The 24,019-nt window shown below is 46.6% G+C and overlaps 1 protein-coding gene across 1 annotated transcript in view; it reads left to right on the top strand.

Moving 5' to 3' along the window:
* Positions 1-1,415: 1,415 nt before the first annotated feature.
* EPHA1 (EPH receptor A1) overlaps positions 1,416-24,019 on the top strand; it is a 32,397-nt gene continuing 9,793 nt past the window's right edge. The window contains exons 1-6 of the mRNA XM_061365443.1: positions 1,416-2,013; positions 5,120-5,187; positions 15,921-16,196; positions 17,777-18,167; positions 21,415-21,570; positions 22,516-22,848. Coding sequence (XP_061221427.1) covers positions 1,920-2,013; positions 5,120-5,187; positions 15,921-16,196; positions 17,777-18,167; positions 21,415-21,570; positions 22,516-22,848 — 1,318 coding nt within the window. The 5' untranslated portion in view covers positions 1,416-1,919. The remainder of the gene's footprint in view (positions 2,014-5,119; positions 5,188-15,920; positions 16,197-17,776; positions 18,168-21,414; positions 21,571-22,515; positions 22,849-24,019) is intronic.

The raw sequence follows: 24,019 nt of genomic DNA, 5'->3' as shown, positions 1-24,019 counted from the left end.
TAATTCTTTTCTAGGCCATCTTCTCCAATAAAGCTGTTCCTGCCTAGAACACTTTGGACAGGATGAAACTGGAATAAAACTAAGGGGTGCATCAAAAGGAGTGTGACCAGCAGGTCAAAGGAGGTGATCCTGCCCCTTTACTCTGCGCTCGTGAGACCTCAGCTGGAGTATTGTGTGCAGTTCTGGTGTCCTCAACATAAAAAGGACATGGAACTGTTGGAACAAGTCCAGAGGAAGCCACGAGGATGATCAGGGGACTGGAGCACCTCCTGTATGAAGACAGGCTGAGAAAGTTGGGGCTGTTCAGCCTGGAGAAGAGAAGGCTGCGTGGAGACCTCATAGCAGCCTGCCAGTATCTGAAGGGGGCCTATAGGGATGCTGGGGAGGGGCTCTTCATTAGGGACTGTAGTGATAGGACAAGGGGTAATGGGTTAAAACTTAAACAGGAGAAGTTTAGATTGGATATAAGGAAGTTCTTTACTGTGAGGGTGGTGAGGCACTGGAATGGGTTGCCCAAGGAGGTTGTGAATGCTCCATCCCTGGCAGTGTTCAAAGCCAGGTTGGACACAACCTTGGGTGAGATGGTTTAGTGTGAGGTGTCCCTGCCCATGGCAGGGGGGTTGGAACTTGATGATCTTAAGGTCCTTTCCAACCCTAACTATTCTACGATTCTATATAACTACTTTAAATGACATTAACATTTGAATTATTTGTACTGGTGTTTTAGTTCATGTGCCATGTAAAATGTAAAACTTTAGTATTTTAACCATTTGTTCTCAAATTTCTCTTGCCTGTGTTCAAACTTCTTGGGTTAGCCAAAGATGTACGGTTAGAGAACCACAGAACTCACCACAAAACTGGAGATGTAAAGGACCTCAGGAGGTGTGTATTCAGAACCCCTGCTCACAGCAGGGCTGACTCCAGAGGTAGACAAGTTGCTCATGGCTGTGTCCTGGTGAGTCTGGAACATCTCCAAGGGTGGAGATCCCCTAGCTTCAATAGCCATCCTGACAAAGTCCTTTCTTTAGCCTTCCTTGGGGAGGAGGAGGAAGAGAACAAGAGGAATGCAGCCTTACAGCAAGTGGAGGAAAAATGTCATCTGTATTTTATGGGGAGGGGTGGAAAAACTGTGTATGGCTGGGAGTAACATCCTTTATGAATGGCAGAAGAGATACAACAAAAAGCAAGTTATTTCATATTTATGCAGTTCGGGAAGGAAACTAAAATCTTTCCTACATAGAAAGAGAATCCTGGCTCAGTTCCTCTCCCATGATTTTTTTCTTATTGAAAAGCAGGCACTGTTCATTGATGCTGAGGCACTTAATGAAAGAAAAACAGTACTGCTGCCAGATAAAAGAGCTTGGGTATCGCTCTGTGGCATACCCATGGCCGCTTCCACTGCGTACAGACTCCTAAATACCTGCTGCAAAGACGGCATCAGCCACATGACCGCAGGGAAATGGACCGAGCAGTCCCCATCGCAGTGTCCGGGCTGCTTCCATCCCCGCAGAGCGGCCCGGAGCCGGCGGCAGAGCGGGTGCGGAAGCAGGAGCGTGAGCGGGGACGGTGGCGAGGGCTGCCCAGGAGGTGGCAATCGGGAGCCTCTTACGGGACTGGAGCAAAGGTGGAGGGAGGCTCCCAGGAAAAGGTGGCTGCCTTTAAGGTGGGTTTATTTGCCTGCCAGATGGGAAGTCTGTGACCAGCCCCTTTAAAACAGGTAAAGGCAGTACGGCTTCTCCACCCACTTGCCTTGATCTTTCATCATAACTGTGGGCCAGGCAAGGGAGGTTGTGCAATGTGTGCGCTCCAGTCAGGAGGCTGCAGGAAAGGTTCATGCGCTGCGAGCAGGAGCCAAGGCTCAGAGGCCTGAGCCGGCAGAGCAGGCAGGGGCTGGGAGCCAGGCCCCCTCTCCAGCCAGCATGGAGCTGAGAACCTGGAGCGGTGGGATCGACCTCTCCCTTGGGCTCCTTCTCCTTTGGGCTCTCCTTCCTCCCGAGGTGCCAGGGAAAGAAGGTAAGTGTGGGACCCACCAGTTGCTCTGCCTGGAGGCTTGGGCTTGGGTGGAGTGGTGGAAGGGGACCTCTCAAAGCGGCAGGGAACAGGGTCTGGTCAACACGTGTGGGGCCTCGGGGACACCAGAGGGACGGGGGTCTCTAGGGAGGGCAGGTAGGCGCAAAGGAAGCAAACCCCGACCGAATCAGGGTGGCTCAGTGAACTGAGTCCAGGTGTGTCTCCCCCTTCCCAGTCGAAGCACAAATGCCTCTGCGTATCCAGTGATCCAAGAGAATTCTGTCTCTGTTTGCCTTAAACACAAGTGTTGCAGATAACAAGTTTAAACACAAACTCAGAAAGTTCCCCCCGCCTCCCGCCGCCAACACCCCACAGTTTCCTCGGGAAGCCTTTTTGGGAGTTAACCCTTGTGAGCAAGAGGACAGTCATTTTTGCAGAGGCTTGGAAGGTGAGACAGCCTCCTTCACCTACCCCACTGCTGTAAGGCAGAGCTGGGCTTTACAATTTGCTCTTCCACCTCCCTTGCTTCCTTTCCCTGTTCCATACAGTCCCCTCTATTGGACGTAGTGATCTTTTTTCTTCCATCTTGGCACAGTGGTTATGAAACATCCGGGGAATGGAAATTTTTAATAGAGAAGAGAGAAGGAGTAAATCCCTGTTCTGTTCCTTACCCCCTCCTGCAGTTAGTTCCTGCCGGACACTTCTACTCTGTTTTGCACAGTGAGAGGCGTTGGGACTTTTCAATCCCAATCTCATTTGCTGCTCCAGGCTCTCGATCAAGAGGACTTTGTCATAACTAGCAGTTCAGCCATGGGCTCTTCTCAGACTCTGTGAGTGCTAAGTGCTCTTTTAAAGCACATTCTTGACAAGCACATTTGTAATGATGATCTGGCTACATGGACATAGCTAGCAGACATTGTGGAGAAGGCCAGACCGGGTGAGAAGTAACACAAGGTATCACCAAGCAGGTTCTGATTTCCCTAAGTGTGTGACCAGTAGTTGGCAGTAACAGACAGGGACTTCACCTGCCAGCTTCTCCCCTATCTCAGCCATCTCATTTGGGCTGTGTCTGTGATGCACTCTTCCTTAACGTGTCTATCTGGGAACAGCTCATTTCCCCGGCATCCTCTTTTATCTGAAGTCTTTCTTCTTCCTGGGGAGACCTCCTCCCATGTGGCCAGACAGCCACGTGAATTCCTAGCAGTGAGTTTGTGGACCCAAAAGCTAGCAGCTTCTGACTGCCTGAGTACTTGTACTCACTGTGCTCTTCTAGTCTTGCTTACACATTCCTACTTTCCTCGGAGGATCTCTGTTGAGGGTTTTGCTTCGAGAGGTACTTGTTGAGAATGGACTTTGCCCGCTCCACTGGGCACTGAGCAGCTGAAGCCCAGCAGCATGGCAGATGGGCTCTGCAAGGTTCCTATCCCAACCGCTTCAGAGTTCCTTTTCCCTTGTTCTGCTGGAACTTGCCATGCAGCCCCTCTCACCTCCACATCACTGCTTCAGGCCTGAAGTGCGTGGGATAGATATTATCTGGGTGATGGTTCTGGAAGGACAGGCTACCTCACCCTGGGAGCCAACAACACAAGTATAGTATCTCAAACTGAGAGCAGAAGGGAGTGAGGAGCCTTGTCTGGACAGGGAGTCTGTGGCTAGCAAGGTTTTGCCCTATGACCATGCTGTGAACGCTGTGAAGTTGCAAAACCTGGATTCCTGCTTTTCCCTTCTCCCCATCATGAAAGAGTGTTTCAGAGGTGAGAACAGCAGCGCAATCCCTCTTATCTCTGATTCTGGGCCCACAGCCTGCTTCCTCATTCCACAGGACTCTTGCTGGTCTGCACTTTACACTATTACTTATAGTTGGCAGGCAGTATTTGTAAAGCAGTCAGATGAGGGGGAGGAAATCTGGTTATTTAAATACCATTTAAATAATGCCCCCCTCCTACCTTTCACCCCCAAATTATTTTCTGAGATGGTTTAGTGTGAGGTGTCCCTGCCCATGGCAGGGGCGCTGGAACTGGATGATCTTAAGATCCTTTCCAACCCAAACCATTCTATGATTCCATGTTTAGAAATAAACCCTCTGAATACACCTGCAGGCATCTAAAAGGGAATCCAAGGAATTTTTCCTGTTTCCATATGTTCCCATGCGATAGGTGCACCAAAGCTAATAGTCTGTCCTGGCAACACTGGCAGACCCAAAGGCAGGTAGAAAGCTGCACATCCAGCAGTGCGGCTTATTCTCTCTTCTCCCTGTTTGCTTACAAAATGATAGATTTTTAACTTCTCTTCAGATCAGGACTTCAGGACAAACTCTGACCACATTTTCTTATTCCTTTGAGGGATAAAAATGAACATACCACTGAATTTCTCCTTTGTCCCATGACTCCAGGAGCCAAGGCTTAACAGAGCCATACAGAGCAATTCTGCAAGAGGTGGCAATGCTATGGCTGGGAGCCATTATTCTCTAGCCATCATGGATAAAACAGTTGGAGGGGGAAGAGTGAAACGATTTCTAGCCCGTGGTAGATAGCCTGGAGCAGAGGTAGAAGGCTCAGCAGTTTGTGCAACTGATGCCTCTCCTGTCGTTTGGACGCTGTGACAGTGGGAAGTCCCTTTACTGCCTCTGTATTTCCCCACTGCGTTTCAAGTACTGAATAGTACCTCTAGGCAACACTGATTGATCTTTTGTGTTGGTAATTTATTTGATTGCTTGCCCCTTCATCCATTTTGTCTGCTGCCTTCCTATTTGGAGGAAAGATGTGTTCAGGTGCTAATGCTGGGCTCCCATTTCAATAGGCTGCAGCCTCCCGTTCCCATTTTCAGGTAGCTTTAGGAAGCAGAAGGATTTGTCGGGGTTGCATTTTTTATATGTGAGATGAGAGTGGAAGGGGAGGGGGACTCAAATATGAGGAAAATCTGACTCGCTGCACTGTCACGTATCATTCCCATCCTCTTGCTGTGCTTTCTGAAGGTTAAAGGTCACAAAAGATGTGGGGTTGAGAGAGGAAGTGCAGTCTTTGTATTCTGTGACAAAAAGAGGATGAAGTCATTCCATGGGCTGTGTAAGTTGGGTCATTGAATTTTCCCCCCTCCTTTTGGTTTTCAGTGGATCTACTTGACACAAGCACTGCGCAGGGTGAACTGGGCTGGCTTCCAGACCCTCCAGAAGTAGGGGTGAGTACACACATTCAAGGAAGGGGAGACACTGGGAGTACTAACTGGTGGAAAAGCATAATCCGAGTTGAAATGTCATTGTCTCCCAAAACTGGGCTTCTGCAGCTCCAACCTCTCCTGTGCACTGTATGCTTTCTAAGCCTCTCTCCCTTGCAGCCCCTTCACCTCTGCAGCATCACCCGCTAGCCAGCTGTTTAAGGACTGATACCTATTGACTTCCAGTAACTCTCAATGATTAAATATGTCCTTGAAATATATTGTTTCCATGAAGTAATAAAACTTAATGGAGAAAAAGGAAAAAAATCATCACCCAGTTTTTCATTCTAACATGTTGCAAATGCATCTTATGTCTCCTTTTCCAGGCAAATAGCCACGGCAGATTATTTCTGTCTCCAAGTCTCTCAAGAATTTAGCATCTTTGTCTGTTTAAGGTCATGCTGTCTTTTCACCCCTTAGGTATTAAACTGAATGATTCAGTTAAACATTCAGTTACACATAACAGAAATAGCTGTTAACTCTTGGGGCAGCAATCTGGACTACTGGGTGGGCTGCAAGGTTCTAGGACTTTACACAGCTGATAATGACAGAGGAACTTCCTTTTGCTTCATGACTGTAAAACTGAGTCAATGGAAGTGCTTCAAAATCTATTCCTGAAACCACTGCACAATTGGACCCCAGAAGACAGCTGAGCTCTCAGCTATTTTTGTACAAGCACAGCTACTTTGTATGAAGCTCAGCCGTCCCGCTAGCATCACAACCTATGTTATTGAAGATGGTTTCCTTTGTAGCAGAAGGACTGTGGGAGTGGTGGAAGGAAAAGGGAATTCAGGGACTTCACTGCAGTAGTTTAGTTAGAAGGATGTGTGTTAGTTAATACATAGTTAATTTCCTCACCCATGCTCTTATCTTTCTAGCAAGTCCCAAGGTCTCCTGTGGAGAAAGAGTTTACCTTTGCTGCTTATGAAGTAGACATGGGTTCAGCCTGTTCCTAACTCATTATCATAACTTTCCTCTGTAATGTGCTGTGGCTGGTTTAAATTCACCCCAGCCTCCTCCTGGTAGTCTTTCTGGGTGAACCAGAGCCAGACAGTGAGGTTATCCTGTACTGGCACAACTGCACTTGTTTCATTAGTACAGCTCTTTTGGTTATTATTATACCCTACTCAGAACAGATGCCCTAGTGAGACCTACATGGAGAAGATGTTTTGCCTATTGTTCTCTTTGTTGTCCTCATCAGCTGTCTGTGTGGTAATTTCAACCCAATACTATGCTCTAGGCATGTTCAGGATGAAGTCTGCCTCTCAAAGAGATTGGAAAAAACCACTGAAAAGTGCATTCTAAAAATAATCTGATAGAAAGAAGACAAAACTTTTGTTACAGAATGTGTGATTTGTGCACAGGAGGTATGCAGTGCTAGGAGCTGGCATACCCTTGTGCTTTGTGCTACACCTACTGCTTAATATACGTACACTTAAAATACAGTAGTTGTAACTGGGAATTGTAGAGGATGCTGGAAAACGTGGCCTGAGAGCAAGCCAAAATAATAGATCAGAATACTGAGGCCTGATAAACTAGCAGAGGGTGAAGAATGGATTCATTGACTTCTGATGAGCAATTCTTTTGCAGGGATTTGTCTAATGACATCATTTCCCAACCACTGTTAGGTGGAAAGCTGACAAACTGCCACAAGCAAAAAGGGTACAATGGGTGATTCTCTTAGAATCAGAGCTTGGAACAACTGCTTCTGAAACCATTCTTCCAAAACTGAAGAAGTAAATATGTTCGAAAGAGAACGGAGATTAATTCAGAGCATTTTCTGACACAAAAGAGCTAAGATTCATACCGAGTACCTGACTAGCTTGATTATTAACAGACTGGAAACCTCAGAACTGTGTTGCATACAGAGCTGGAAAGTGTATTTCATGTAGCACTGCTACTTGTGCCTAACCTCAGATGCCAGAGATCTCCCATATATTAGCTGGATTTGTGTCAATATGGCTATCACACAGGGGAGGAATCTGCTGGGAAGAATTTACATACTTTATATGGACAAGGTCTCTGAGCATAGCCCAGAAGAGGTTGGATAATGCTGTGGAGGCAGAATTATACCTTTCGTTTTCTCCTCTCTGCTTTCAGCCACTGACAACGGATTGTCATATGTGATTGTTTCATGGTTAGACTTGGTCTGTATCCAGTATAGACAGTGCTTCTGCTAACACGTGCTCAGCCTAAGAACACCATGCTGTATACCAGTCAGTTTTGGGCAGCATGGATACTTTTTCTGGACTCTTAAAGTATGTTAACTGGCATCTTGCCTAAGTTTAAAGGTAGTGTTTAAGTGAAAGTGTCTGTACTCTAAGTAACGTCTGTCGAATTTTGTTTGCTAAAAGGTCTGTGCTATCTTGCTTTGTAGTAACTGTTTAGAATTCACTTGAAGCTACTATTGAAAACTAAGCCCTTAAAAAGGCAGACTGTAGTTCCTACAGTCACTTTCTTATCTATCTTACCACCTTCACCCTCTCATCAGCCCTTCAAATTTGTCTTTGAAGTTTTGAGACAGCAACACAGTTGGGCATGGGAAGGTGTATTACAATACTACTGGTGGATTTAACGTACATTAGAAAGCCAATGATGATCACTTGGAAGGTGTCAAGAGTCCAGAATTTACTTACTGTGACATTTCTTCAAGGCTCCCCATGCTGCACAAACAGCCTAACTGCTTGAACTGATTTAAAAACACCGAAATTGACCAAAAAGGACTTCTCAAATCTTACCATAAATAAATTCAGTTACCAGGCAGAGTAGCATTGCTTCTTAGCAGCTTCTAAATCATAGAATCACAGACTGGTTTGGGTTCAAAGGGACCTTTAAAGATCATCTAGATCCAATCCCCCTGCCACGGGCAGGGGCACCTTCCACTAGAGCAGGTTCTCCAAGCCCCATCCAACCTGACCTTGAACACTGAAAGGGATGGGGCAGCCAGAGCTTCGCTGGGCACCCTGTGCCAGCACATCAGAACCCTCACAGGGAAGAGCTTCTTCCTTCTATCTAATCTAAATCTACCTTCTTTCAGTTTAAACACCTTACCTCTTGTCCTGTCACTACCTGCCCTTGTAAAAAGTCTCTCTATTGATTTCCTGTAGGCCCGGTTTATGTACTGGAAGCTGCTCCAAGGCCTCCCTGGAGCCTTCTCTTCTCCAGGCTGAACAACCCCAGTTCTCTCAGCCTGTCTTCATAGGAGAGGTGCTCCACTTCTATGATCATTTTTGTGGCCCTCCTCTGGACTCACATGAGCAGGTCCACATCCTAAGATGGTGGGGCCCCAGAGCTGAATGCAGTACTCTAGGTACTCATGACAGCAGAGTAGAGGAGAAGAATCACCCCCTTTACCTGCTGCTCATGCTCCTTCTGATGCAGCCCAGCACACGGTTGCCTTTCTGGGCTGAAACACACACTGAAGCTGGCTCATGTTCTGCTTCTCATCAGCTACCATCCCCAAGTCCTTCTCTTCAGGCTGCTCTCAATCAATTCTCCCCCAGCCCGTATTTGTGCTTGGGATTGCCACAACCCATCTGCAGGACCTTGCACTTGGGCTTGTGGAACTTCAGGAGGTTGGCATTGGCCACCTCTCAAGCGTGTCAGTCTCCCTCTGGATCCCATCCCTTCCCTCTGGTTTGCTGACCGCACCACACAGCTTCATGTTGTTGGCAAACTTGTTGGGAGTGCACTCAATCCCCATGTTCATGTTATTTCTCTCGTATTTTGCTTCAAGCATGATCTGAACAGATGGTGGTGAGGAGTCGTGTTATCCCCTTGCATTTTGCTTTTAACAGACAAGATCCTGAGCAACCCAACTCAGCTTTGAAGTTAGCTGTACTGTGAGTAGGGGATTGGAGGAGAGACCTAGAGGTCTCTTCCCACCTAAATCTTTCTGTGTTTATGTGGTAGTTCTTCACTGTTTGTTCATTAGCATTCTGAGTTTGAATTTTCAGCCCAAGCACAAAAGGTCCTTCCAGTTTTACCTGATTTAATGCTTTGAATTCTGTAATCTCTGTCCCGATGGATTTTCTGTGTCTGTTTATGTAGGCCTAGGATATAACATAATGGGGAATCCAGTATTTTTCTTTAGCTGTTATGATTATTTCAGCCCCAGCTTATTGGCCTATCTTGAAGTTTTCCTTTTGTCCACTATTTCCAATTTCCTTTTTGTGGATGTGAATAGTATTTGCATAATCCAGTCATGCTTTCTTGAGCATAAGTGGCTACTTAAGATCCTAGCCATTTGTACTGTAGGATGCTGCATACTGAGCATCTCAATATGATTTTTTGCCTCTATGCTGTTGGATAGGTAGTAAATTAAACACACTTCATTCTTCTTTAGCTGGTATGTTTTCTTGGGAGGCATACTTTCACCAGTTCTACAGCTGTCTTTGCTTGTAAGAGAGTCCTTTTTCATAGTAACTTTGTTTTTAAGTTGGATATCTGTTATTTCAGAAATCACATGAATTCTGCTGCTGCCACTAATTCCCAGACTGTGTTACTACACATTAAACATACAGCAGTGCTCAATTCTCAGTTGGTAGCTGGTTTATGGAGCTCACTTTCCCCAAATTACATTCCTGCATGGATCATAGTATTATTAAAGCTTCTACATTATTTTGTTAGTCTCCTTTCAAGGCTGCCATTGTTCTCAATCTCCTATGAGAGGAGGACATAATCTTTTTTTCTGCTTATTCCATACTCTTGCTTGCTTCCACATGTACTTCAAAGTGTTGCTCTCAGTTTCTACCATGTCTCTCAGTGTGCATGGCACCTGATCTCCTCAACTTTTCCAAAGTTTACTTTCCTAGTAAATCCCAGGCATAGTACAAATACTACGCTTCTTGGAGGACCATGCTCTAGGTAGACGTATCTCATAGCTCCAGCTAACTTCTGGTGCTTTTGTGTTGACATGAGGAAGTTCAATGAATTTTGCCCACTCTCATTCAACAGCTATAAAAGGGTGAATCAGCTTCCTGAAGCTGCTAGGCAACAGTACTGTCACCACTGTATTGCCTGAGCAGCCATGGTGATGAATGTCATGGTTGTACAGCATCTTCACTTTGGCTCAGAACGTGGTCTTTTTGCCCTTTGAGTCACAACACTTAGTGCACTAGCATTTGCCCCTTTTTCCTACTCAGATCCTGTTCACTTGGAAGAGCCAATCCCTAATGTCTGATACTTAAGCTGAGAGCAGCCTGAGGTATATACTGCTACTCTACTCCAGGTTCCAGATTCTATTCTATCATCTGGAGGTGATGACATCCCTTTGAGTTAGATCTAAAGGACATGCATTGTCAACAGTTGTGCAAAGAGATGCACATAATAGCATTTCTGATGGTTATTTTTCACACCAACTTTGGATGCTGCAAAAATCTGTTTGATACTTATTCCAGGTAAGACTATCTGAGTAAGACACCAGGAAGTCTCATTAAGTAAACTACCCAGGTTTAATAAAATAGGAGTGCTGTGCTGGAACCACTTGCAGGTTGAGGGCGGTGTGGCCCACACTGCTATTTCCTCATGACCAGGCCTATGTGAGCAGAAGTGATGGAAACAGAAATCAGCCATCATCAGCTGTTATTAACATCTGGGACCTCTTATTCTGGTGGAACACAACCTCGCCTTGCTAGAAGCACCTATCATGTGGTCACTGATATAAAAGTTGCCGACAGGTCACGGGTATTTGATCTGGTCTATTACCTAAAGAAAAATAAAAATGAGCAGTGTAGAATTTCTACTATGCCTGGGTTTTACCAGGAAATCATCCTCTGATTTCTTGAAAGGTTATTTCCATTGCTTCTAAGGCCTACTTCCTGGTTTCTCGATGCTTGACCTGGAGCCTTTCAGCTCCTCACTGTGGCTTTCATACAGCCATCTCCTTCAGCTTCTTTTCTCCAGGCAGGTTCAGTCATCTCAAAGAAAAGGCATAATTACTCTGTCTGTGTGTGGGATTCCACCTGATCCATCTTTAAAAGGAACCTATGCAAACAGAGCAAGTATCATCCATTGTCATCAGATTCATTTCCCAGGTTCTCTGAAAATACTGGAAGTATACTTGACACAGCATACAAAATCATAACTCACAACATATGATGTGCTTTGCCTTGAGGGAAAAAAAATAGTCACTTCCATTTACAATGGATTCTATGCAAGGTACAATATAATGCAAAATTGACACAAGAGCTAATATTTGCTTTATTGGTAATATGACTTGAGCCATGAGTTCTGAACTTTTAAGGTATACCATCTAATTTTCCACTCCTGTCCTTTTTGTATATATTGATACTGTTGGTGGGTGTTAGCAAAATAGGTATATGAAAAACAAGTCTTCCAAGACAGCTGGGTGAAATGCTGGACTAGAGTATCATTATCTCTCACATAGTAGCATCTGTTGTGACTAAAACTGTTTTTGGCCAAGACCTTCATGTGGCCAGACTGTTCAGAGAACGAGCAGACAGCAGATCCTGTGTTTGATGAACAGGCTCTGTAATCAATGCACTAGAGCTATGTGGCTCACATTAGCATCTTATCTTCCTATAGGAACCAGAGTACAAATTAAATTGGAAAGAGATGGCTGGGATGGAGACCTATGTGCTAGTGCCCTAAAGGACAAGTAATTACATAATGTAGTTGTTCCTCCCTGAAAATAATCAGTGGATCATTGTGGTGAAAAAATATGTCATCCCACCCAGAAGGACACTGCAGACAAGTAAGCATCACTTCAGTTGTGTCAAAGACTCTGTGATGCTGTGATGAAATCAAACTTCCCTGACCATTGCCAAACAATCAGAAAAATAAAAGCAGCCTCTTTGCTGTTCTCAGGTTAAAAGTTATAGGACTTTATAGGAATTTAAATTTCTAGGTGTCACCACACTGCATCATTATAGTCTAAATTGTTTTCCCCACCAGCTAAAGAACTTGCAAGCCTATGGAGACACTTTCAGTGCAAGGGCACAGAAACTTCATTCTGGAATACTGCCAGAACACCACTGTGGTGCTGCTATTTTTGACTGGCTGGTCGAGCTTTACCTACTGACACATTTCTGTTACAGGTATTTCAGCTGAAGAGAAGCTGTTCATCACATTACAGCAGGTACTAGCACGTTGTCTCTACTGTCACAGTCTTTCCACTAAGACACTAAGAATGTAGTACAGATGAACCTGTAATGTACAACTGCCTTCAACTTTGACTGTATTCCAGGAAGGTTTTCCCAGTCATGGTAGCATGCAAATGCTACTATACAAAAGTCAAAGAGACTCCACAGGCAAAGGTGCTGATAGCGGAAGGAGACAGAAGGCATTCAGTGGTGTGTGTTCTATGTGGTTTCAGGCTTGGCACACCAGTAATGTATTGGTGCTGTAAAAGATTGTGGTTTTGGGGCCCTGTGATTTTTCTTCAGGAAGGGATTTCTTGGATTAAAATGGTACTCTGAATTCTGCTGCAAATTTGATGGGAAAGAGATGCACTTATTAAGAACAGGTATGCTGTAGCTGGCTGTACGCTCAGCCAGTCTTTCCATCTTAGTGCAACTGTCTAACTCAAAGAAGTTACTGGCTTTCTCTGTTTTTCCCACATAACAACAATAACAAAGACTAAACCAAAAAGATACCTCCTTTCTGAAGCCTGCAGAGCCTGAGACAGTAGCTCCAAGAAGACATACAAAATATCTCTGTTTCCATCTTGTACCTTATGGCAGCTCCTAGGAAGAGTAGCCCACAGATGGGTGGAGGATGCTTGACACAGTCCTAACCTAGAGTGGTCTCATCTATATGCAAAGCAGAGTAAGACTTCCTTAGGCTTCAAAGCTTCTAACTGTATAATCAGTTGAGAGTTGATCAAGGTAGATATTAAAAGGCATGTACGTTATCTTATCTTCGGATTTTTACTCACATGGCAGACTAAACCAATTTTGTTTACTACAGGTATCTACTGGTGCCCTTCCAGACTGTCATTCAAGGCATTCTGAACTGCCTTCATAGAGACAGCTTGTCTCTACCACTGTTTCCTTCATATTGAATCCAACCCAGCATCGGGAGGACAGCTGTCCTCCTTTTTCTTACACTTGCAGTGTTCTGAGGTTATTGAGATAATACTTTTGCTTTGAGGTTGTCATTCACTTAACACTAATGGCTGTGCTGGAATTGTTTTGCTCTGTATTATACCACCACACCAAGCCTTTATGAACAAATCTCTGGAACTAAATGCCTGTGTTATTGTATGGGTTCCTGAGAAATACAGAACACCTTCTGCTCTCAAATCCAATGCCTACATTCTTACGGTTTTTAGAAAATCAAAGATACTAACTTACGGCTCTCTCCTGAATGCAGTGGCTTTTGGTTTCTTAGCAATTTTTAAGAACTTTTTAGGTTTTCTAGTTTAAAAACAGTTTATATTTTAAAAAGAGTTTAAATTTAACAGAGCTTAAAAGAAGTTTTAAAGAATAAAATCTGAAAACTTGAAGAACTCTTTAGCTTGCTTGGAACAGGGAATGGACTAGATGATCTCCAAGGGTCCTTTCCAACCTAGGTCTTTTCTATGATTCTGAATCTCATGAGAAAGTTTTCTGTAGCGTCATAAACCTAAAGTTCACTCACTGTTAAAATGAGGAAGCCTGACTCGCACTGTCCCCCACTTCTCCTAAAAGAACATTTCCCATCCTATGGTCAAACTGATGACTGGAGTAAGGATACAGTGTCTTGAATGAAATGGGTAGGAAGCTATATTGTCAAAGGAGGTTGGTTCAATGGTTTGTCACTGGCAGACAAACTACAGAACCAAGTAATTAATACTGATTGAGCCAGCACACATTCATTAAAAGCATTGTGTTAAAAATCAGAGGCATACATTTGATTTTGAGGCAGATTCTTAAAGGATGTGAGCCAGTTGCCTAGCAACTTCACTCCCCACCCTTTCATTGTGTTGTACATAGCAGTTTTCCTCCACTACTTTGAATTTAAAAGCTTCACTGAATAGCAAAAAGAAGTCACAAGCATATTTAACAATAGTTCTGTATCGTTAGCATAAATAATAGCCTCATTTTACTTCCTTTACCCACCAGCAATAGAGTCTGGAAAACCCAAGTCTGACTCCGTTGTTACTTCTTTGCACCACGCTGCATATGAAACTGTGCAATAGCCAGTGCTAAGCATCTTTGCCCTGAAGAGCTTTGGTCTGGAGGGATCTGTGCTGAGATGAGCTAAGAAATACAGGAGTTAGCAGCTGGATTTCCTCTGGCTTTTTTCTGCTGGAGTTGTCACTATTGAAAATTAAGCTTTGGTCCTCTATCACTTAAGATTTGAAAATGGTCTATTTCGGGACATGCATCACAATAGCTCATGTATTTCGGTGAGACATGCAAAAATTGCTTGCTGGTGACACCTGTCTGTGCTACTGCCTTAGGATAAAGCGCTAATGGAAACTAACTCTTGGCCTTCAAATGCAATTATACCTTTCCCATCAGCTTAGTGGAGGCAGACTCCCATGGAAAAATGCTTCTAAAAGCTAGTCCTAACATTGGCATTTTCTTATGAAAGCTACTTTGCTCTTACTTTCCTTTTTAGCTTCTTTTCTTCTATTTCAATATACTTCAGGATGTGTTGTAAATTCACAATTTCCAGAAGATTTTAAATGAAATAGTGCAAGAAGTGATTTAAGTGATAGCCCCTTCTGGTTGATCCATTGGGATTAATCAGTCTGTTTCTTTTTCTTGCTATTCTAAACCCTCTGACTTCCAGTAAGTGAAAAAAGTGTAAAAGTACAGAAATATGCCAGATGGATCTGATTAAGAGGATGGGGTAACACTGGAGATTAATTACATGGAGAAAAACGAAACAAGAAGGGACACATAGATACCATCCACAGAACTTCTTAGGAGGAGACTACTATTATACACTTAGGTGAAGGGCTGGAATCAGCCAGGTATTTGCATTTCATACCTGACCTGGTGAGGAAACAAGACCAGAACCACATAAAATTCAGCAAAATACATTAAAATATTTATCAGACCCTATGAGATTCAGACAAATAGTATCACTGTGGTCACATAACCACTTGGGCCCATGTCCTCCTCCCAGCTGTTATTTGTCTGGGGAAGAAGTAGAACCTTATATGAAGTCAGGAAAATCAACTGAATTTTAATAGTTAAATTAGGGCTTGCAAAATATCATACTTAAGCTTGAACTCCAAATTAATAAGTGCTTGCTCTAGAACAGTCCTTCTGCAGTTGATCTTCTCACTGTTGCGGGGCATCTTTTCTCTTACCCCGAAGTGCTGTGCATTATTTTCAGGGGCAGATAACAGTCCTGATATGGTATGTCCTACTGTGCACTTAAACAGTGGTAGAGAGAAGTGGCCGGTACATGGGATTAGTGGTACTTTTTCTCAGTCTAAGATAAGGCAGTGTGTGAAGAAACAAACTGCAACTAAGGTAGGATAAAGGGCATGTGCAAGGGTCTGTGAACAGTGGTTCCCTTCAATTTGTCATAACTCAGATCCTAATTACAGTATCCTCTTTGCTCCCTGTGTAAAGAGTTTAGGTAGATATGGGGCTCTAGATCAGATGCGGCTTTTGCTCAGTGTAAGGGACCTTCTACATACGCGGGTTTTGAGCCCTGAGTGCTGTATGAGAAGCTTGAAGCAGAATTTTTCTCACATCTGTCTAACAATGTGTTTTCTTCTACCCTGGGTGCAGTGGAGTGAAGTGCAACAGATGATAAATGGTACCCCGGTCTATATGTACCAGGACTGCAGCGTGCTTTCTGAGGGTGACACTGATCACTGGCTTCGCACCAACTGGATTTATCGGGGTGAGGCAGCCTCACGCATTTATGTGGAGCTGAAGTTTACTGTGCGGGACTGCAAGAGCTTCAAAGGTGAAGTGGTAACCTGCAAAGAGACCTTCAACCTCTATTACATGGAGTCTGAACAAGATGTCGGGATCCAGTTCCGCCGCCCGCTGTTCATTAAGGTCTGTAGCGCTGGGGTGAAGACTGACTCATGTCTGTCAGCTTAAACTAGATGTGTCTTGCTGAGTGGGGTAGGCCAGCAGAGCCAGCATCCGGGGAGGGGCATGGATAGGAAGCATTGTCCTTAGGATAAACCTTGCCCCTTTCCCTCTGTGATGCTCAGAACAGTCTTTGCCACAAGAAGCACAAGAGTTTGCAAATGAGATCAGACCCCCATTCTATGTAAGTACTTAACTGGAGACCACATAGGTAAGGATTTTAAAGGGTTGTAACAGTGCTGGATGGTTACACCAATTTTTGGAAATAGCAGAGGCCAAAGGAACTAGATTTGCCTTGGGTAATAAAGCAAGATTAGATCAAGTGAAAAACAGAATCCAGTTCAGGTCTCTGTGCTCTTGATCATTTACTCTGATTGTTACAAGATATAGGTTCTTATTTTCTAAAACTGGAGGTGATGCCTTGCTAAAATGAAATTCTCCCTCATGTGCAGGTATTTAGCACTGCTATATTTTAACTACTGTTTCCCCCAACATAGTGTCCTCTTGCCAAAGAAACATTGGAATTGCAGAACAGGGAACCTCAGCTTTTTTTGTGGAGGAACTTCTATAACCCAGTTGTGTCCTAAAAGAAGCCACCTGACTGCCCTTTCCTCTGTGGTTTAAGGTGTGTGATAAAAGCAAAGAACAGTAAAGGCCATAACAGGCAGAGCAGCAGAATCTGGTAACTGATTCCCCTCCCTCACCAGTGCTTCTCCACCTCCCCTGCAGCCTACCATGTGAATTTGTATGATACCTCCCCAACTCCTAAACCTGCCTAATGATCCCACGGCCAGATGCGGCTGCTGTGCAGATCCTTTCATCTGCCATCCAACTACACAGAGTGGGTGGTTTCATGCAATAGGGAGGGCGTGCGGTGGAGAGGATCACTTAGGCTCTCGCTCTGAGAAGAAAGGCCACCCCACCTGCAGTCCAGCAGGTCTTCCATATCACATGTCACAGAGGCCTTTCCAAGCATCAAAAGCATCTCTTGTCACTCTCACCCTTTGTTTGTGAAAGCAGGGGGAATGTAAGAGTGTGGGAGCATTTTTCACCCAGGTATCTACAGTGCTGAAACATGGTGTGTGCTCCATGAGAAGCACCTTGCAGTTGATAATCTAACCCGCATCAAATACAACCTAGAAACAGGTGACTAATTCACTGGTCAGTTTAAAATCACAGCTCCAAGGAGTATTGTGATTTTACTGCATAGAATTTGCAAACAAAGAAAAATATCACAGAAAAGAGATTTGCTTTATTAAGGGGCTGCTCCTAAAGACCTCTGAGATCAGAGACCCAGAACATAGGGTACTGTATAAGACCAGTGAATGACTGCAAAGAAGCTGAAGAGATGATGGAAACTATACATGCAAGGAAGGCTGCTGATCCCACTGTTAACACCACTTCCAAGTGCAAAGCAAACATGCAATGTTGACCATAAAGCTTCTAAAAGGCTTTAGTGTAAAAGAAGTTTGAGAGGCGTGGGTAGCTCAGCTGCTGGTACCTGCTTGGATGTTGAAGCTATTGTCCTTTTCTCTTTCGCTTAGCTCAACACTGTGGCAGCAGATCGAAGCTTCACCAGCAGAGACATTGAATCGGGTGCCATGCAGCTGAACACAGAAGTGTGCCCCATTGGGAAGCTGTCTCGCCGGGGCTTCTATTTGGCTTTCCAGAACTCCGGGGCTTGCGTAGCCATGGTGTCTGTCCGGGTGTATTACAAGACTTGCCCAGAGGCTGTGCGGGGCCTGGCCCGTTTTCCAGAGACGTTAGCAGGCTCGGAAGGGCTGACAGAAGTACCCGGGGTCTGCGTGGAGTATGCAGCTGAAGAAGAGGGCTCTCCTCCCCGGATGCACTGCAGCACTGATGGCGAGTGGCTAGTACCAATGGGCCAATGCCTTTGTGCTGTGGGGTTTGAGGAAGTCGATGGGAGCTGCGTAGGTGAGTATGCAGACAGCCATTGGCTGTAGGCCACGGGAGAGGTTCCAGGGAGCTAGAGATCGGAGCATCTGTGAGCATAAAGTGATATCAGCAGTTAGTAATGGTCTACCTCTGTCTTGCCTGCCCTGTGTGCCTGCTAGATATATCTTATACCTTCCCTCCCCTCCTTAGCTTCTCTTTTTCAATCGTGATTTTTCTCTTCGTGTCAGGTGTAGGACCTGCGCACACCTCTCCACTCCCTGTTGGGCTTCATCCAGGAACCTTCAGCTCTGGAGCTAGTTTTTGCGAGCTGTAACTGTGTGATTGACACTGACTCACTCAACAACTGGTTCCCAACCCTTAAATGGCAGCCTTGTTCTCTCAGGGCACATGGGGTCAGATGCACGGAACAGCGTATTTGGCTGTGATGAGAAAGCTGAGAGCTGGGGTTGCGCGGGGGGACACACACAAGTTTCTCCTCTGTGTCCCCTTCTGCTTAGACAGGGATGGCTCCTCTGCCATGGGAAACCATGTAAAGCACATTGCACAATACGTAGGTGCCTGGCTCATTTCTGAGGAAGAGCAATTAGCAAGCATTGGAGTCACCGGGTACTGGAGCCATAGAGCAAGCCAGGGTTGTTGGGAGCAAGCAGTGCAGGGCTATCCCATCACCAGAGAGGGCACAAAATTCAGCTGCTAAAGAGCAACTTTGTGTGTCTGTCAGAGGGTATGTGTGGTCTTTTGGGAATATGTATTACTGCAGACTGGGAGGTAAAAGCGCATCTCTGCTGTTGTTGTCACAGCCATACGGCACAAACCTAAGGCATACAGAAACAGGAATCCATGCACCACGCTCAGGGTCAGCGGATGCCCTGTCTCTGCTTCTTTCTGCCTTTGCTCCACTCCAAGGACCTGGCGCTTCCATGAATCCCCACTGCTTGCTGCTTGTTTCGCTTGGGAAGCCGGTGAAGGTTGAAGCACAGGATCCTGCCCTCCTCCAGCAATCCCCTCGCCTTGCACAGCCCAGCCAGTTTTTCCACTTAGGTGCTCCAGAGCTCTCCCCGCCCTCCTGAGAGCACTCCCCTGGGAAGGGGCAGGGAAGCTGTCATGTCTGGACAAGCCCTGACTGCTATCACAGCGCAGGTTCACTCTGCATCTGTGCTTTCATCCCACTCCTCCCAAGTACAGCTGCAGCCAGGAGTCTCTTTTGTAGGGGCCAGGGAGATCTCCCAGGAGAGGAAGGGAAGAGGGGAGCAGTTAACAGGGGTAAGGAGAGGTTACTTCATGTCCAAAGCAGTGCCTTACTGGAGGATCAAAGGTGAGGGTGAAGGAAGGTTGCCTGTGGGGGGTACCTCCCCACCCTCAGTGGAAAAGAGCAGTCGTTGTGCAAGGGACTGGGAACAATTCAGGTTAGGATAAGGACTGAGGTCACAGCTTCTACTTTGTCCTCAGGCAGAAAAGATCAGGCATTGTGCAAAGGACTGGGAACAGCCCAGGTCAGGATGAAGTCTGAGGTCACAGCTTCTGCTTTGTTATCAGAAGGACTTCTCCTTCAAACATGTAAAGGGGGACAGGATGGAGGAGACCTCCTGGCAGTGTCTTTTGGTTCTGAGGTTTGCCTTAAGTAGGAACACAAACCAGGAAAGCTGAACCCCTGCCTCAAAAAGGAAGAGAACCTGATCTTTGTTAGAGGACAGGAGGCAACAGAAAGCTGTCAAAGGCTGAGGTTCTTAACCAGTTCACTCAACCTCTCCCTGCATTCCCAGCCATACTCTGCTGGGTACATAATGGCTCAGCCACCCCATGATCCCAGAAAAACTGTGCTTGCCTGCATTACATCCATTTCAGCGTTGCAGACTTTGCTGCTGATGAACCCTGAGCTCTGTGATTTACTTCAAGTATGTAAGGTACCAATTTAGCATGAAGCTGTGCCCCTGGCTTGTGCTGCGGTTCCCCGATGGGCTCTGCAGGGTGGCAGGTGGGGCAAGCTCCGTCTGGTGCCTGCTGGCAGTGTCCCGGGCACAAACAAGGAGCGAAGGGAGGACCGCAGCCCCCTCTGCCCTCCGATGCCTGACGGGCAGAGCTGAGCGGGCCCTTTCCCAGGCATGTTTTTCCCAGCGTGTCTACAGCGGGTGCCCAAGGGCCGCCTAAACCGGGTGCCGGGGGCAGAGGGGCTGCTGGCTGCGCACATTCGCCGCCGGCCGCGCTCCCGGGGTAGCCGAGGACACCCCAAGGCCTCCAGCGAAGAGAGGCTGGCAGCGATGACAGCCGCGCCCCACAGCCCCCGCCCCGCTGCCGGTTGCGGCTCCCACCCCCGGGCCCACCGGCAGCTCCGGGGGAGGCTCCGCACCGCCTCCAGGGGGGGGGGGCGGGCCCTGGCCCGGCTGGCGCTGTTGCCTCGCCGGTGCTGTGCTGCCACCTGCCGGCCGCTGCCGGAACTGCGGCTGCCTGGGCCCCGGTTACCGCGGCGGGGGAGCCGAGGCGCCGGGCGCCGCTGCCGCAACGCCTCCTGCGGTCTGGCGGCCCCGGGGGCGGCGGGGCGGGCCGGGGCCGCTCCCTATTGGGGCACCGGGGCTCTCCCTGGCTCCCAGGACGCCGGTTCGAGGCTGGCCTGGGCTTGTGTGTCCAAGGGTCGCGGTCGCTGCCCCCCCGTCCCTCCCAACGCTCCCAGAGCCTGCCGCAGTGCTGCCGGGTGGGTCGTGCATCCAGCTGGGTTCAACCGTGCTGCCTGCGCCTCCTGCCCCCCTTCAGTTTAGTGATGCACAGGCAGCCTCGGGTGGTGTGGCCTGGTCCAGCCGGTTACCACCTAGGTTTGTTCCTGTGCCTGCGTGTCACCTGTGCAGTTCCCTCCCTCACTCCCTCTTTCCTGGGTATCCTGTGTGATGTCAGCAAGCAGAGGACTTTGAGGAGTACAAGGACTTGGAGGATCTTATTTATGGTGTGGAAGGCTTGAAGGGCTACGTTGGGACCAGTCTGGGTCGACCAACTTTGTTCATACAGCATCTGTGATGAATGACATCTCCCTTCTTCAGCCTACGAGTCCCATCGTAACGTTGCTCCTACCCTGAGGTTGCATCTCCCCTCTGCTCTGATTGAGCTAAGGTGACCTCCAGGGGTGCATTCCAATGTACTTATTTCTGTGAGCTAAGAAAACAGATAAAGTGCAAGCAGATAAATGAGTGCTCAAGACGCTGATCAAAGCCTGCAGGTGTTTTCCTGTTCATCTTGGTTTATTGTTGATCTTATGATTACTTGTTTTCCTTCACAGCCTGCCAGCGAGGATTCTACCGTCACTCCCTGGAGGCTAAACGCTGCCTGAAGTGCCCCCCCAACAGCTTGTCTGATGAGGCAGGGGCTACATCTTGTGCCTGCAATGCAGGCTTCTACCGAGCACCTTCAGAAGGCCAGAATATTGCTTGCACCCGTGAGTCACAGATAGAGAGAACATTATCTATAACGTATCTATGGCTGTATCTATGTATCTATATATATACATATACAGATTGTGGGATGAAATTATTGAGAGCAGCCACACAGATAAGAGCATAGGGATACTGGTGGGGAAAATTGGACATGAGCTGGCCATGTGCACTTGCATCCAGAAAGCCGGTTGTAACCTGGGCTGTATAAAGAAATGCATGGCCAACAGGGCAAGGGAGGTGATTCTTGCTCTCTGCTGACACCCTACCTGGAGTACTATGTCCAGCTCTGGTGTCCCTAGTACAAAAGAGATACGGACCTGGTAAAGTGAGTCCATAAGAGGGGCACAAAGATGGTCAGAGACTGGAACACCTCTCCTAATGAAAAAAGGCTGAGAGAACTGTGCTTGTTCAAGCCCGGAGAAGAGAAGGCTTCAGGGAGATCTTATTGCGGCCTTTCAGTACTTAAAGGGGGTTTATAAGGAAGGCAGAGAAAGACTTTTTAGCAGGGCTTGTAGTGATGGGACAAGGGGTGATGGTTTTAAACGAAAGAGAGTAGATTTAGATGGGAGAAACAGAAGAAACTTTTTACAGTGCAGGTGATGAGACACTGGAGCAGGTTGCTGTGGATGCCCTGTGTTTGTAAGTGTTCTAATGTCAGGTTGAATGGGGCTTTCAGCAAGCTGGTCTAGTGGAAGATGTCCCTGCCCATGGCAGGGGAGTTGAACTAAGTGACCTTTAAAGGTCCCTTCCAACCCAAATCATTCTGTGACTCTATGAACAAGGAGATGGGAGAAAACAAAACATTGGGAAATGGAGATGAGACATCAGAGAGGGAGAGACTGGGGGGACAGAGGGCTCCGTTCAAAATGCATCAGCAGATGGGAAGCTGCCACGGTAGTTTTGCTGTTAGCAACTGGATCTAATACTTTCTTTCATGCTTCTTGTAGGCCCCCCCTCAGCTCCCCGCAATGTCAGCTTCTCCCTTATTGGCACACAGCTGAGTCTGTGGTGGCAGCCACCCAGTGACCATGGTGGGCGAAAGGACCTGACTTACACAGTCTTCTGTCAGCGGTGCCATTTCCTCTCATGTGAGCCATGCGAGGCTGGGGTGGTGTTCTCCCCCAGTGCTTCTGGTCTCACTAAACCTGCTGTGGACGTGGACGGCCTAGAAGCTTACACCAACTACACATTTGCTGTGGAAGCCCATAACGGTGTCTCAGGAATGGGACCTGCTCCACAGAGAACTGCTCCAGCTGTCTGGGTCGCAGTTGGACATGCAGGTTAGCAGAAGCAGAGAGTTCTTCCTGCTCACCAGGAAGAGGAATCTCTGTGAATGTTTAAGCTTTCTCCACCTTCTCCTTCTGTCTGCCACATGTGTCGGTATGGCATGATAAGGACTCTAAGGTACCTCTGCCTCTGGCATGTAAAATCCATCAGTCACATCCCTTGCAAGTCAAAACAGCAGTAATCATTACCCAGCAAGGGCTACGAATCCACCAAGGACTTAATAGAAGTGAGGAGGATGAAGCCCTCCTTGTCATACACTAGCCTAGTCCAGCTGAAGTATTGTAAGCTGTGTGACAGGAAGAACAGGGACTCTGGCATGGAAGATTTCCATGACCCAGATACTGCAAAAAGTCCAACCAAACACAACAGTAACCCTGAAAAGAAAAGAGCTTTGAAAGCATGGAGAAGCGAGGATGCTAAAAACATGCAGGTTGTGACACATTTCTGTAGTTTAGCTTCAAGCTGGCAACTTTGGCTGTCCTGTGAGTAATTTCCAGAGTGCTGTGAAAGGTGATTTTAGAAAAGGGACATTCCGGTGCTCAAAAAGCCCTCGGTGCTTCCCCCAGGTTCTGATTTGATGACAAAATAGGACTTTTCTTCCTGACACTACGTGGGGGCAGCACAACTCTGAGCTAGAAAAGTAGAGCTACTTTTGGCTCACCTCATCACTACCCGGTGATGACAAAGGACAAGGAGAGAACCCTGCTTGACTCCTCAGTCCTTGCAGACTGTTGAGGATTATCTTCTCATTCATGATCAGCATGCATTTGCGGTCAGATGAAAGATTTTGAGCACTGAATTTCACTGTACCCTCATGAAACTGAGCTGCATTCATAAACCACACAGGATACATACATTTCCTAACATCTTTATTTCAAATTGAATGCTTTCTGTGCAGGGCTGCATTAAACGTAATTTCTTGGAACACTGATTTTGTTTTGAGAGCCAAAGCTGTGTTTCCAGTGTTGGGATAGAAGTGGATTATTAATGAAAAGCAACTAATTACAACCAAAGACCTCATTTCCCTTTCACCACAGAAAAGAAAGATGAGGGAGTGGGAGTGCCAATGAAAGTCAGTTCCAATTGCACGGTATGACCAGAGGATGAAAGAGAGAGCTTATGGTGGAGAGAGGGCCTAGTTTGCATTATGTTTGTATTTCTTCC

Source organism: Neopsephotus bourkii, unplaced genomic scaffold (genome assembly GCF_033783945.1).
Source record: "Neopsephotus bourkii isolate Nb327-2 ecotype Australia unplaced genomic scaffold, CSIRO-AGI_Nbou_v1 NB_1287, whole genome shotgun sequence".
NCBI lineage: Eukaryota > Metazoa > Chordata > Aves > Psittaciformes > Psittacidae > Neopsephotus > Neopsephotus bourkii.
This window is presented reverse-complemented; position numbering and strand designations above follow the sequence as displayed.